Genomic DNA, 16,373 nt, shown 5'->3' with positions numbered 1-16,373 from the left:
GAAACTGGGAAAGCGCCGCAAAGAACGGGAAAGAGAGGACAGAATGAGCGATAACGACTGAGGACCTTAATGGCGGACTCGCACAAGGAATTTGGATAATACTACACGGCCAGCTGTGGTCTGCGGATGTTACCGCTAACAATGACCAGCAGATTGGGCTACAATGCAGAACATGGGTGACTATCCAATTTAGCTACGATGAGTGCGAGCATGGCTGTTGAACAGTGAGTACCTATAGCACTCATCGGTGCAGGGCAATTGTACGTGACCCATGGGGAGGACTACTCGGGGTGCATAGGCAACAAACTAATAGACCTGAACCAAAACACTCCTGAAATGAGATGGTGACTACATAGGTGGGCCAACATGGGAGAAAGGAGGCGCACTGCCTACAATTGCCCACAACATGGATAGATCGCTGGTGGGGGAGGTGTTCTATTACAATACGTGAGGCAAGATGGGATGGGGAGGGACAGAATTTGACGATTGTAATACTGAACAGCGCACCCGTCCACATCCACCATGTGGATGGAGACGTGTGCACCTGGCGACACCCCCAGGCGGGTGTACCCCAAAACAAGTTATGGCATTGGTTTGACGTTACTAAGGGGATGGCTTTGGCAAAGTTTGGGCGCTGAAGTGGGAGGAGGGAGAGAGGGGGAGTTGGGGAATGTTCAAGTGTATGCACTGTGTCTAAGAGGCATTGCGACTTCTTTCATTGCTTGTAATGATGTTGTTATGAGTACACTCCTTATCAGAGGACTAAAGCACACACATGACCTAGAGCTGAAAGCCCGCAAACTGGCTGCACTTGAAGGCACTAACCCAGAAAATCAACAACCAGACATACAGTAATGGCACGTCCTGATACGTTAAACTTTATCACATGGAACATACGGGGCCTAGGAAATCCCAAAAAGATAAGGCGTACTTGGATAGAACTAAAGTGGATGTGGCCTTTCTACAAGAAACACATCTGGCACCAATAGCACATCAAAGCTGGGCAATAAGTGGGCAGAGTTAATCACTAGCTCAAACTATTAGACATATTCAAGAGGCGTTAGTATTCTGATAAAGAAAGGGACCCACTTTCAGATTACGGGCACGCACAAAGACACGGAGGGCAGGTACGTAGTGGTGGTGGGTAAGGTGAGACAGCAGCAGGTTGCTTTAGTAAATGTATATGGCCCAAACATAGATGATGACTCCTTCTACGAAACTTTGTGGCACACACTAGCAGATATAAGGGCGGAGAATATATTGTGGGGAGGGGATTTTAACGTCACGCTAAAAGACGGGCTTGACAGAACACTACACACACTGGAACCACATGTAAAAGCAAGGGTGATGCTACTAGATGCGATGACTGACTTACACCTGGGTGACATGTGGAGGGTATTACACCCTGGGGAACAAGTAGCGACACACATTAATGCGGCCAATAGTAGTTGGTCCAGGCTGGACTTCTGGTTAGGCACACAGGATACAATATCATGGGTAACTGATATCAAGCACCTCCCCAGGACACTCTCAGATCACAGCCCTGTGCTCTTAAAATTGCAAATCCCTCACTATGTCTCGCCACCGTACGTGTGGCGGTTTAACGCACAAGCCTTGCGTGATCCATTGTATGTTGACACCATCCTGAAAGCGATCACGGACTATTTCGAGCTAAATTCTCCCACGACGGAGGACCTGTGCCTCCTGTGGGAAGCTTTCAAAGCAACTATACGAGGTGTATGCATAAGCACAACCTCTGGCATTTTAAAAGACATACACCAGCAACTACAGAGGCGGGAGGAGGCGATAAAAGAGCTGGAACAGCGATACACACAGACTGGCGATACTGCCCTGTTGGGCGACATACGGGCAGAACATCACAAATTTGCTGAGGATGAACTAAAATATATATTTAAACGGACGACTGCCAGGAGGTACGGAGAGGGGGGCAGACCTGGCAGAGCCCTGGCTGAAAAGGTATGTACGGGCAGAGCACCGCAACACGTCACAGCAATAAAAACTAAGGCAGGCGAACGCACACATAATATCAAGAACATCATGGGAGAGTTCATGGGCACATATGGGGCATTGTATGAGGCACGATCATTAATACCGCAAGAAGAACTGTTGGCCTATATGGCTGATGTGGAACTAGCGTGGTTGGCTGACGGTCACAGGGAATACCTAGCTCGACCTATCACAACACAGGAGGTCGTAGACACCATTAGACGACTTCCAAATGGCAAAGCCCCGGGACCGGATGGTTTCGTGATCGAATTTTACAAAGCGTTCGCGGACATACTTGGGCGCTAATCATTGCATTACTGAAGCCTGGCAAGGATGAGGAACAATGTGATTCTTACCGCCCTCTCTCGCTGATAAATGTAGACACCAAAATACTGGCGCATGCGTAATTGCATGCGTGACTAAGCAGTGCTACCGTCTGAGCGTTACCGGCATGCCCAAATGCTACACTGGGCGTTGTCGCCGGAGGTGCGGGATGCAGCGACAAGGCCTCCCACAGATTTCGAGTCCTTTATCACCCGCGCAACGTCCATGAAGGGGGTGATCTCATTCCTCTATGGCCTTTTATTGGCCACTGCTATCTCGCCTCGCCCTAGATATATGAGTTTGTGGGAAGAGCACCTGGGGCGAGATATCTCTGACGAGGAGTGGACTCACCTCTGGCGTGATTTACACAGATTTAACCATTCCATTGACCTCAGGGAGGCCCATATGAAAACAATGCTGGATTGGTATCTTTACCCGGCCCGGTTGAAAAAGATTTTTCCCTCTGCGTCGGATAGATGTTGGCGAGGATGTGGTCTCTTGGGGGATTTTCGCCATATTTGGTGGGACTGCCCTGTCCTTCGCCCCTACTGGGAGGAGATATTGTCCCAGATCAAGGATGTGCTGGGTTACCCGATTCCTGACTCGATAGGCTTCGTGCTCCTGGGTGTCCGTGACCCGCCCCTGGAGCATCAGACTAAGGCGGATAAACAAATCCTTTGGCTCTGCATAGGCGCGGCCAAGTTGACCTTGGCTGCGGCTTGGAAAAAGAAGGAAGCCCCTGCACTTTCCCTCTGGTGTGCTAGGTTGTGGAAGCTGCTGAGTATGGAACGTATGGCGGATGTTTTCAGAGGAGATTTCAAAAACGTCATCTTTAGGTGGGGCCCGCTAGTCCGCTTCCTTTCTCGAGGCTTACCATCGGCGGTCTGTCCGCCCACTTTACGTGCACTCCATTTGTTTCAAGTGTGAGAGAATGTTTGGATGTGTGCCTGTTGCCTGTTGCTTGGCTGCCACCACTGGGGGAGGGGGGTTGGAGGGTTGAAGGAATTTGGCGGGGGGGTTTTGTTCTGTCTCTAGGGGGGGTGGGTCTTTATGTTACACCTCGCTGCATTGCTCTTCTGATGGCCGAGAAACGAGGAGGCGCAAATTGAACTGGTCGTATAAGCCCCTGGCTTGGATGACTTGCCCGGTGCCACTGTGAACCAAAGCCTTTCTCAGGGAGAGTCAGAAGGAAGTCACCCAGTTTGGGGAGGTGTATCGAGTGTAGTGCCGGTGGGGTGTAAACTGAAACCAAATTGAAAAGTTTTCCCTCCCATTGGCCCTGCAGGGCCACAAAGCAGCCCTGGTCGTCAGTCTTAGTCTGTAGAGGGATGAAACGCTCATTTTTCTGTATCAGGATACCGGTCCCCCTGGAACCGGACGTGAACCCCGAATGGACTATCATTTTATAGCCTCGTCTATCCAAGGCCTTGGTGGCCCCCCCCTATCAGATGAGTTTCTTGCAGTAGCGCTATGGTGGGTTTCTGCCTCTTAATAGCGTTTAGCACCAGCCCCTGTTTAACCTTGTCCCCAAGTCCTCTTACATTCCAAGACATTAGACGCAATGAGGGGCAATGTGACTCAGGGTCTTCGTCACCCCTTTCAGGGATGGGAACGTTAGCCATTAGCTAGTATGGAATCCATAGTGTATTAGCAATAAGTGTATCATGTGTGTTGGCTACGCAAATGCGCAGCAAAGGGCTGAGGGACCTCACGGAGGGATATGATCATTGTCCATTCCACTCATCTTGTATTGGCTCATGCGGGAACCTGGACATTGGCTTCGACCATGTACATACATTCCTAACTGCAACAGTACAACCGCCCCTCCAACCCCCCTCCCTGCTACCCTGCCTAACGGACTTTCAACTGCCCGCCCCCCCAACTGAGCAGAGTGCTTGACCCATCCCGCAACCAGAGTACTTGCGTGTAGGGGGGAGAGCGTCTCCCCGAGCAGGCGGCATCCCTGCGTGCCTTCGGGGTGTTCATGCCAGTGTCCATATGCAGCAGTTAAACAGTGTGTGAACGAACAGCGATTGCCCTGTCCTCAAAAGCCGGAGTATGGGGTTCACTCTTCACCACCTGCCCCCGCAAAACCACGGGATGGAGAGCCTTCCACCCCTTCTCGACCAGACGTCTGTGAGCCAGTCCTGCTTTCACCTCTTCGATCATGATTAGACCTGTGTTGTCTCCGCTGCCGGTCCACAGTGTGCCATCCCTCAAGCCAGTCCCGGGCTGCGTCCGGGGAGTCGAAAAACCACACTTTTTTATCCGCCACCACTCGCAGCTGAGCCGGGAAAAGCATAGAGTATGGCAGGTCCTTTTCCCTCAAGGTTTTTTTCACCTCCAGAAATGTCCTTTTCCTAGAGACCTCTGCCATGTAGTCTGGGAAGAAGGCAATTCTCGAGTTCTGAATTTGGATGGCTGGCGCAACTCTTGCGGCCTGCAAGATGGCGTCGCGGTCTCTGAAATTGAAAAGCCTCGCCAGTATTGGTCTAGGTGGCCCACCTGTCTTAGGCTTGCCACCCGGCACCCTGTGGGCCCGCTCCACCGAGAAAAAGTTCGAGAGGCCTTTAGGCTGGAGTCTGGTTTTGATTATTTCTTCCACATAGAGGTCCATTGCACCAGTGTCTTCAGATTCCGGCACTCCTAAAATTCGTACGTTATTGCGCCGGGAGCGCCCTTCTTGGTCATCCAACTTTTCTCTGAGCAGTTTGTTATCAGTCTGTAACCGTTCCATCGCCGTTTGTAATTTGGACACATCTTCGACCAAGGATTTGGTGACAACCTCCACCTGTTTTACCCGTTCATTCATTTTCTGGAGGTCCGCCCGTATCAGGGTGACCTCCGTGGCTGTTGCTCCCACCGTCGCCTGCACTTGAGCCAGTGCCGCCAGAACATCCTCTAGTGTGGCCTTCTTCGCCCCCTCGGTTTCGGTTGCTTTCCCCGCATTCTTGCGCTGGTCTTGGGGAGGAGTTTGCCTCTTGTAGGCGAATTTCTCAAGTTTGGCCTGGGTAGTGCTATTCTTGGGGCCTCTGTTGGACATGGCCTTGTTCTTATGGTCGCCCCAGATTGGCGTAAAGGGTCCGTGGTCGAATCAAGGAGGGCTAATCCTTCGCTGTCTTGCCTCCGTCTGTGGGCCGGACGCGCTAAGTGATTCCTCCCGTGGGGGTGGTTGTTGCAAGAGCCCGGGGCACGATGCGCAGCCAACGCCCAAGATTGCGGGTCTGGTTTTTCGAGCTTCAGCGTTATCCGCGGCGCTACTGGGCGTGTTCCCTCGAATGCTCACTGTCGCTGGCTGCCACGGGGCCCCGCTTGTGTCACCGGGCCGCCGGAGGATGCTGACAGGCTGTTCAGGCAGGGCGTCCCAGATACCGGCACATCCGGCCAATTGCCGCCGCTAAGAGTCTATTTCCGGCCGGTTCCAAGTTGTACGCAACTCCGCTGCTTCCAGGAGAACAGTAGGCCCCACCTCACACCGATCTCCGCCTTGCGATTTCGAGCTACGCAAGGGCCTTCGCTGCTTCAAAACTGACCCGCCGGATGCTAAACGGACTCTGGGTCCGATCCACCCCTTCAAGCACCTCGAAAATCAGGATAATTATAACGGATTTCAGTGGGAAGCCACCTTGTCACGGGAGCCTCTCTAAGCTGCGGCCGCCATCGCTGGCTGCTAGCCACGCCCCCCCAGGACATCGGTTTTAACTTACATTGTGGAACCATCTATGTAGCAAATTTAATGAATTTTATGGAAAACACGAATAGACTAGCAGGCCTACAAAGTGGATGGGAAGTACAGTATGGCCCAATGTAGGTGTCCTGCAAACAAAATCACTTTTTATGCTGAATTGTTTATGCTTATCTTACTATAGTATAGCATTGATCTTAAACGCATGTCTTTATGCAGCATTTTAACTTCTTTATTGTGTTACTGTATCGCATTGGTTTTAATTAACTGTGCAATAAACTATAAACTGAAACTGAAACTGATATGGAAGTGCTCTGACAGTATATATTGATTTAGAGGTCTGAGGTCCAATATTGGTCTGAGGGAGCCGTCCTTCTTGGGAATAAGGAAGTATAGGGAGTATACTCCTGTCCCTTGATGTTGGAAAGGGCCTGGCTGTATGGCCCCCTTTTCCAGCATGCATTTCACCTCTTGTTATAGCAGGGTGATGTGCTCTTTGGACATAGGACGGTGTCTGGGTGGTATGTTTGGTGGGGTAGTAGTGAGTTCCAGGCAATAACCATACTGGATAATTTGTCTCACCCACCTGTCCGTGGTAATTGCGTTCCAGACAGGTAGGAAATGTTGGAGTCTGCCTCCGACCGGTGTTAGGTGGTCTGGAGGTAGTGTGATGAAGTCACTGTTTTGTGGCAGTGGAGGCTCTGGTGTTATTGCCTCCACGTCCTCTTCCCTTATTATTGTTTCCTCTATAACCCGTTAAACGTTTTGCATTCTTCACTGTGTATTCGACCTTTGTAATCATGTACAACTGTTTGATTTATATACCGTCTCCCAAATATAATTTTATCTGCTTAAGAGGTCGATAATGTTTAATAATAAAAAAAAATATACAAAAAGGTTTTTTATCTTAGGTAACAATCTTTTTAGTGGATACCCTACCTACTTCCAGATTCAACTTTTGAATATCCCAGGTGTCGGAATGAATCCGGAAACCTTTCAATAGCTCTCCATGTCGGTAGGGGGAGCTGGCAGAGGTGTCCTCATGCCGCCACTGGAGCCCTACAGTGGCGGTCTGGCCTCAGTTTCCCATTAACTTTCTATGCACCTTTCAGGCAGATGTATGAGAACATCAGATTAATCAGAAGCAGTAAAATATACAGACTGAGAACCTTAAGAAGAAGCCATGAAACTAGAAGGGTGGATCAGTGATGAATTTGCAGGTAGAGTATCCACCAGAAAGAATTGACAAAGGTAAGTACATTATTCTTCTGATGGATACTTCTATCTGCAGACTCCTCACCTTTGAATACATTTCCCAAGCAGTATCCAATCAGGAAGTGGGTGCATTGCTGGTTACACTAAGAAATTATTTTGGACTGACGTGCAAAGTGACCTTCCCTTAGCACTTCCAAGCCCAAGCAGTAATGCTTTGTAAAAGTTTGGAAGGTAGCCCAAGTTACCAACTTGCAGATTTCTTTAACCAGGACCCCTCTTACCAGAACCTAGGTAGATGACTTTGTTCTGGTAGGATGGGCCCTTCCGGTGGCTCCTTGTGGGCGAAGGCATATCACACTTTAAAGCACAAAACAATCTAACACAACATCTTCTTGAATACTGCCCTGCCCTATAGTTGCTCATCCATTCTCAGCTCCTTGGTTTTTCTAAATAGAAGCTGACCTCTCTCTTAGGAGTCTTTTCTGTTGAGCCTCTCCTCTTCCTTCCTGGAGGTGGAGGACAGATGTGTTGGCATCTTCCATCAAGCCATGAAACCTGTATCATAGGATATCAGAATTATATGTTATATGCTGGATTATGGGATGGACTGTGTAGTATGCTAGTGAGTCTCTTTTGAAAAATTGTTTGTGATATTCTTGTGATATGTTGCTTTTGGGATTCCTTCGACACAGAGTTTGATGATAGTTTAGAATACGTCCAGCCTAGAAAAAAATTAATGTACTGTTTAAATTGTGAAAAGTGGTGTTTTGGTTTTCATGACAGCAGGGCTACTTGAACTGAAACAGTTATCATTGTTCAGTCTAGCATTTTGTACAACGTTTGGAGGAACCAGTTCAGAACTCTGAGGTCTAGAATCAGAATAGGACTGCTGTCCTCCTTCATGGTCAGGGAGTAGCACCACTGGCCCCTTGCGGGCTCTGGCACTATCCCCACTACTCCTTTTTGCAGTAAACCTAACTCTTGCTGAAGAATCTGCAAGTGGTCTAGTGGAAGGAGTGTAGGAGCCTGCTCAAACTGTAGGACATGTACTCTAATGCTAAAAAGGGGTATTTTGAAAAAATACAATTCTACTGATAACAAATAATTTTCTCCAAGACGGGTTGAAAATAAAAATAACCTTTCAACGTTTAATTTATTTCTTTGGGTAAATAAAATCCCATGAACTTACTTGGGATAAGTGCTACTGGTCTTACTTTCAATGATGATCCAATAACGATTAGAAGATCCACTTCATCTTTGTCATACTTCATAGCTCTGTGAAACTGTTCAGGTAGATTTTCACCAAAGAAAACTATGTCTGGTTTCATAATGGCAAGTGGCTCATTAGGTAGACACCTTGGACAACGTGGTACAACCTGCACAAAAGAAAACAGAAAAGCAGTTTTCAATTAATTCTCTGCAGCACAAACAAAATTCAGATCAATGCTCACTCGTGGTCTTTACAAGAACACTGCAACAGAGTTTTGGCACCCAACATTTCTGATGCATGGAGTTTCTCAGTTTAAGCTTCATTTCAGTCATAGACCATGAAAGTAATTTCCGTATGCAGAAATGCGGCATATTACAAATATTTTGCTTAGGGAATGTTTAAAATTAGCATGCCAATTTGTAGTGTAGTTCCTATAGTATTCCAACAGGTCCAGCGCTTTTGGATAACAAACTGTGGGCAGACTGATTCTGGTCACCCCCACTGCGTATGTTAGCATGTTTGCATTAGCTAGCTCACAGTGCAACTAGAATCTCCTTTTTATCAGAGAGATTAGTTTTTGGCAACCTCAGACCACGACAACCCTGAATCCTCAGACTCATGGAAACAATGTACTATTTTTTGCTCAGTCACTCGTGCTTGCTCATTTGGTCACAGACATTTACACAGAAGAAACAGTTGAGCGTGTTTACAATAAGAATTTATTGCACAGTTCTTCTAGTGTAAAATATATGTGCTGCGACAACTGTAAAACAGTAGGAGAGATATATGATCAGCAGTACAGTGAATAAAAAGGGATAGTACAGTTGTACCAATTTGCAATAGCCATGAACATATACATGAACATGAACATAAAATGCCTTTATAAAATAAATCGCATACTCCTACGATGCCTGTCTAGATGTACCTAAGTGTACCTAGCATGTGAGTAGGTGCAAAAGAGCCAAGAGGCCCGCTAGGATTTAGCGAACCCCATTACCTGAATAATAAGTGTGGGATCTTGTCCTGGTCCTCGAGTTGGACTCCCCGCAAGGGATGGTTAGACCACTGTCAGCTAGAGCGACTGCATGCAGGAGCATCAGCGTCTCTGGTCAGTGTGTCGGTCTGAAAGTCTCAGTACCCTCTAACTACTGATAGCAAGAGGTGCTGTATTTATACAGAAAAGTATAGAGTCCCTTTGTCCCTTGTGCTAGCTATCGTGTACAATTGAGGTGGGTAACAATATAAGTCTGTTATTTCAGCGCCGAGATGCCCCGTTGCTGGGGTGAACATGCGCTTTATAAATACACCTGTTCTGTTATTGTTGGGTAGGAAGATGACGTATGGGATTAACGGTTTACCTAGATGTTTATGCAGGTGGATTTTAGCCCCTGCCTGGTTTCCTCGAACTTTTATGAATATTTAATCATACTGGATGAGCTCATCGAAGATGGTATAGAAGGCCATTGTTCGGGAAAACCCTACTTCTGCAGCCAAACCACAGTCTAGATAAGGTTCAGCCCTCAGCGCCTGTTATTGTGGAGATTAGGGAACTAATGTAGGTGAAAGATTAAGCCTATATTAGGGCATCTTAAACCATGCCTATATTAGGGCATCAAATTTAAATAGAACACCCACTCCTCTTCTGAGTCAACAATAATAAACAATGACAGCAAACTACTAATTCATACTAGGTGGTAGCGCATATAATTGTCAGTGAGCCACATAAAAACATTTTAAAAATATTAAAAACATATTAAAGCATTTCTAAGAGGGGAAAAATGTATAGTCAGTATTTGAATTTTCCTCAAGCTAAAGGTCGGAGTTCATTTATGGAATTTAAAACTCTTACAAGCGTTTAGAAGGCCATGCTTTCTCTAACGATAGTGTCAATTTAGTAGAAAATGTTCCAAATTTAATCAGATCGAAATGAAAAAGGAAAACTACAAATTCCGTCCCAACACACGATGACCCAATTGTAGATTAACAGCCTGATTCATCATAGACCCGTTTTGCGAGTCTATAATAGCGATTCATAAGGAATCGCTATTACAGACTCGCAAAACGGGATTTCATGTAGGAATCGCAAAAAGATTTAAGATTCCTACACAATCCTTATTTGCGATTAGCAAATTGCTAATCGCAAATAAGGAATACCTCCCCATTCATTCCTATGGGCCAAAAGGAGATAGCGATTTAAAGGGTGCCAGGGGTGTCCAAAGGTCACCCTGTAGCACCCCTTAACCTCATGCGCGCTAGCGGAATTCCGCTCGCACGCTGAGATTTTTTAAAATCGCATGTTACCTGACGAGCTGGGCTCGTCATCAGCGTGCGAGTAGCCTACACCATAACCAGCCCATCTCGTCATCAGCGTGGAAGGGGTTAAATGCAAATTGAAACAGGTGTTGCGCACACACATGTCCAAAGGACATGTGTGTGTGCAACATGCAACTTAGAAACATGCTTTTAAAAGCATTTTTCTGAGTTTTCGCTATTTACCACGAGGTTTGACCTCGCGGTAAATAGCGGGCCGAAATTGCGAATTCGCAATTTTTTAATGGATGATGAATTGCATTTAAGGAATCTCAAATAGAGATTCCTTAAATGTAATTCCTCGCAAAATTGAGACATCGCTATTACCGATTTTTGCATTTGGGATGATGAATCCCAAATGCAAAAATAGAGCTCGCAAAGGGCCAGATTCTCAGAATCTGGCCCTTTGCGAGCCGATTTCGGCTTGATGAATCAGGCTGCAAGTGTCCTGGCTGGGAGACGCAACATCAGTCACTTGCTGTAGGGTACGGAAATTGTAATATTTCACACAGTACGTTGATGGAGCACAGATGATTTTCAGTAGTTGGCATATCGCAGCCGGTGCTGTAGTCAACAGCTCAGTGCCCGTAGTGCTAGTTGTAGCGCTTGTGCTGGTGTCAGCACTAGTGGTGGCTGAGCTGCAGCTCACCCCAGTTGTAGCAAATGGCACCTGCAAGTTTTCAAGGAATGCACTTGTCAGGATAGGAATAGGCTGGGGGACGCAGCAGAGCATGGGATCTCAGCGGTTCCAGCCTTGTGTTCAAGTCTGCAGGCGTCTCCGTCTCGAGTGTTAGACAGATGTCCAACACACATTCTTCACTGCAAAACAGGCATCGAAGAACAGGGAAGATGCAGTGCATACAGACCGGTCAAAACGATAAGAACCAAGAAGCACTCAGTTCTCATAGGCGAGGCGCGCCCAGATGCTGTATCTTGCGCTCACGGTATCTACGTTCCAGAAGAGCTTTCGCCATTTTGTTCATGATTGGCCCGTCCATTGCGTATCAGGTAAATGACGATCAGGATTCCAGCTATTAAAAGCAGTAACAGAGGTAAACCTCCGAACATGCTTCCAAATACAGTGTGTATACAATTTGGGATAACTCAGAGGACTATTTGGAGGGTGCTTAGAAATCCTGACCCTATGGTCTTAAATAGGTGTACAATACCACTCGTATCAGACATGTTAAAGATACAACCCACCATTTCAATGAAATGAAACGGGCAGTTTGTACGAATAAGTGCCTGTATCTAGGTCGAGGTCCTTGCAACTTGAAGAACAAAGGTCTCTCAAGCGGAGGTTAAGGGTACAGTTCGCTGTAAAAGCATGGATGTCAGTCTGCCCCAAGTATCAAATTTTATAAAAGATATGTTTAACGAAGGCCACAAAGGCGCCTCTCTGACCGTACTTGTTGGGGGAAACAATACTTGCATTCAGCAGGTAACACTGGCGTTCACGGTGACCAGATAGCTGATGCCCGGATGCAGGCCACAGTAACCTTGATCATTCAGCATCAATCAACTCCCATTCGAGAGTAACTCGAAAACTGGTGTGATCACAGTAGTTGGAGTCCCTTTCATGTGGCAAGAAAAGTTTGCTATTGACCCATTACAACAAAAGAAGGAAGGGTTTTGGCAGATTCTGCAGAAAGGTAGATTTTTTTCTCATTTTCAGTAATTTGGCGATAGTGAAATTGAATTAAAAATATGAACCTCTGAAAAACTCCAATGCAGTGTTCCTTTTTCTTCCCGCCTTCCCCCGCCCTTCGTAAGATTCGTGCCAAATATCCAGAAAAGTTATGAATTTCGGTCTTAGACCAGCCTCACCACTCAATACAAGTCCCCTTTAAAACATTTTAGATAGAGACTTTGACTGACAATTTATTTTGAGAGGACATTTTTGTTACATTGGTCAACATTTGATGTTTTTTCTGTAGGATGTTCAAATAAAGACAAGCAGGGATCGGCTGATCTTTCTGTATTAAACAAGGTAAGTAGACTCAGAGAGAGGAGGCTTAGCATGGTTTCAATAAAGAGAGGCTAAATAGTAAGTCATGGTTTGTCTTTTCTTTTTTCCAGCTTCTTGGTCCTGAGGAGAACCCCAAAACAGAAAACTAGGGGTTCGAAACGCGTTGACCTATATTTTTGCCAATCAAGTGTATAAATCAATGTGAAATTTGGAAATGTTTGAATTCTTTCTTGTTTGGCTTTTGTTTTGTTTGTCCTCATATGATGTGTACAGATATGAAATATTGAAAGTTGATTTGTGTGGGGGTATGCTGGAATGAGTGTGGTTGAAAAACGTGTGTGGTTTGGATGAATGGTAGATGTGACATGGTAGAATGAGTTTGAAAGAGGTTAGAATCTGGGTTTACGGGTGTCAAAATATTCAATTAATTTGTGTTTTGTCAAGATAAGGTTGTTTTCTTTTTGGTGTAGGTTTAAAAATGTTAAATGGATTAAAAAACATTTTCACCGGAGTAAAAAGTGATCTTTTGAATGGCTTTTTGATTAAATCATATTGAAACTGATTGTTCAAGATGACATTGATTCAATTCCATGCGCTGTAAGAAATAAGGAAGTGAGTATCAGTATTGGCATTGTGATGTTTTATGTATTGACCCATTACAAACCCCGTGCAACGTAATATCTTGGAACATTAGAGAACCGCTCAAAGCATTCTTACAGTTTGCACCACATAGAAACACTTCTCGATCCCCACTCCGGCATCGAAATCTATCTGGTAATTCCCATGACTCCTTGATGTATTCTTTACCCAATTTTTCATATCTGCGTGCCTGCCGTTCTTTAAGGCGAATACGGATACTGTAAGGCAGTGACCGGGAGAATGATATTGCCGTGAATTCGCTATTCTGATGATGGTGATTCCGCCACTGTGAATGGTAGCCTGTCCAGTTTTTCAATACGCAGCATTGTATATTTAGCTCCCCTTTGTGCCATTTCTATCTGTTAGATTATATTCAGAAACTGTTTATAAAACGCCAACACACAAAGCCTGCACACTAAGATTACAGCGTACAGCTTAATAACATAATAGAACGTAACTGAGATTGGCCGTGTTGTAATATGGCTAAATCCTGTTCCAGTATGTCAATAGCAGAAGATACAATGTTGCCAAATGAATATATCCTGGTAGTCAAAGTTGTTAACCCATTATCTACCACAGCTAAAGCTTTTTCTAAGTTTATACGGTCTAGTTCCCGTATTCCCTCTGCGGCCTCTTGTTGGGAAATCTTCCAGATTTCATTATAGGCTGCATAAATTCCTACATATATGAATTGTTTATGACGTTGTTTCCTGGGTCCTAGTAAAAAGTCCCTAAGATCCATATCATGTGAGAGGAAAGATGGGTGTTTCACTTCTGCAAGTGTTGAGGTTTCCAGCCAATCAAGGCACAACTTCCCAACACTATAGGGTGTCACTACCCCTAGATGTTCTCTCTGTACATAACGTGGGTCTGGCCTATGGATACTGAGTCCCTCTGTGATGTTCAGGAATCGCTTATGACAGTTATTCATGTCTAAGGGCCAAACCACCCACTGTTTTCAATTTGGGTCTGTTCTATTGTACTTTAAGATGTCATCTACTGTTGCCCCTTCTTTTGCAGTTGAATTCTGCCATCTCCCATATGTTGGTGTTGGAAACCTAGGGGTGTTCAGGTCCTTGCTCTTGACTAGTCCAAGACAGGATGTCTGTTGCACAGTATCATTTAAAAAAAAATCTGCTGTGAAATGAGGCATGCTCTAAATAGTGCCTCTGTATCCTGGACTTGCCAGTCCATCGAACCCAAGACTGATTTTGAGTCAATTTAGTCTTTCCATAGGTCGAAACCTTGTTTGACAATTGGGTCAAAAAGGAAGCAGAGTAAATCTGTTTAGTGTTTGTCAACATAATTTTCAGTGCTGATGTTGGTGCAACCTTATAGTAACAGAAGGCTGGATCTGTGGTGTTAAACCCTGAAAAGTATGAACATTTCTGTGCAAACATTTGCAAAATACTTTTTGGTGGTGTTAGGCAATTTTCCCACTGATGGAACTCAAAAACATTCCTAGGTGAAATGGATTAGTGCAGGAAATGAGGACCATAATGTTGGTAACAGTACAATGTGTCATAATCTGAAGAACCCTCTAACATTTCATTATTAGAAAATGCAGCAGTTTTCTCTAAATCAGACAACATGTTATTAACTGTTTCAGAGTCCCAATCATCAGAAAATGAACTTGAGGTAATGATATCAATTAATGACATTTTAAATACAGGATTAATTTTAATAGTTCGGTACGTTAAAATTAACCTTGTCCCATACTATACCATATGGTATAGGAACTGCTGTAATGTTCACTGATGACAAGTCTCTTTGCTCACAATGTGATGGTGGATGTGGCTTCAGTAGTATGTTGACCTTTTGGGCTGTGGAACTTTGTTGAAGATGGTGTCCATTAATAAGCATGCTCACGATGTGATGGTGGATGTGGCTTCAGTAGTATGTTGACCTTTTGGGCTGTGGAACTTTGTTGAAGATGGTGTCCATTAATAAGCATACTAAAAGTTAGTACTAAGCCTAGCCAGAAAAGAACAATATCCCAGAAATAATCCAGAGTTCAATCCAAGGCGATACTTTTTTAGAAAGTGAAGAATGTTCTTTTTTTTGTTGCTTGGGTGGTGTTTTTTTACTGGCGTCATTTCTGGCTCTCTTGGATCCGAAGAAAACGTATCAAAGTTCATGAAATAGCCAGAAGCAGTTTGATCAATTGTTGGAATTGCATCGGGATTAGTTGAAATGTTATTTTGCTCTTGACGAGGCATGTTGATGTAGACTTCTTTATTAGGTCTAATTGCAACTTGTGAATTATTCTGATATTCATATTGAATTTGAATGTCTGGTTCAATTGGAACAAGTTCCATACCATTGTTGCTTAGTCCATCATTCCATACAGGTGGCTCTTCAAACGTGAGGAGTCTTTCAGTTTGAACTTCTTGGATTGTAGCAACAGGAGGGAGTCTGCTACTGTGGAGACCACGAGGCATACTGCTTAATATTGGCCACATAGTGTGGTGTGATTAAGTCGATTGAGACAAATCTTTTCTCCTTTTCCCCGGCAAAAGGTGGCAAAAGTACAGTTCTTGTTCCTTGTACTGCAAGAACTGGTACAGGTGTTCTGTATGAAGATTCAAATTCCTTCTTGTCCGCAATTTCCTCTCTGACCAGATCCCAGACTTTTGGGATCCAGACAGGTCATGCTGTGTCTGCCTTGACTTCCCCAGTGGTGGTCAGCTTTAGATGGAAATTTCTTTGCTTTTGTCCTGGATTCATTTAAATACTGTAAAACAGCCAAATGATCAAGGATATCAAATGGTTTTTCATCCACCACTGCGCCTTCACAATCAAGATCAGGTACCCACATTTGTGTCCCAATGAGGACTTCATATGGAGTGACACCCCTAGAGAGTTTCTTGGCTGGTTAACGCCTGCTGTATCCCATAAAGTTGTTGGACCCAACTACCACCCTTGCCCGATACCCTAGCTGTTAAAGATTGCTTTAAGTCACGGTTTTTCTTCTTCACAACCTGATTTCCCTCGGGATGGTACACAGAGGAGTA

General features: G+C 45.1%; 1 protein-coding gene across 2 annotated transcripts in view; it reads right to left on the bottom strand.

Moving 5' to 3' along the window:
- SIRT1 (sirtuin 1) overlaps positions 1 to 16,373 on the bottom strand; it is a 491,295-nt gene that overhangs the window by 133,101 nt on the left and 341,821 nt on the right. For both annotated transcript variants that reach the window (XM_086922398.1, XM_086922397.1), the window contains one exon: positions 8,421 to 8,607. In XM_086922398.1, the coding sequence (XP_086778524.1) occupies positions 8,421 to 8,607 (187 nt within the window). The remainder of the gene's footprint in view (positions 1 to 8,420; positions 8,608 to 16,373) is intronic.

Source organism: Lissotriton vulgaris, chromosome 5 (assembly GCF_964263255.1).
Source record: "Lissotriton vulgaris chromosome 5, aLisVul1.2, whole genome shotgun sequence".
NCBI classification, from domain to species: Eukaryota; Metazoa; Chordata; class Amphibia; order Caudata; family Salamandridae; genus Lissotriton; species Lissotriton vulgaris.
This window is presented reverse-complemented; position numbering and strand designations above follow the sequence as displayed.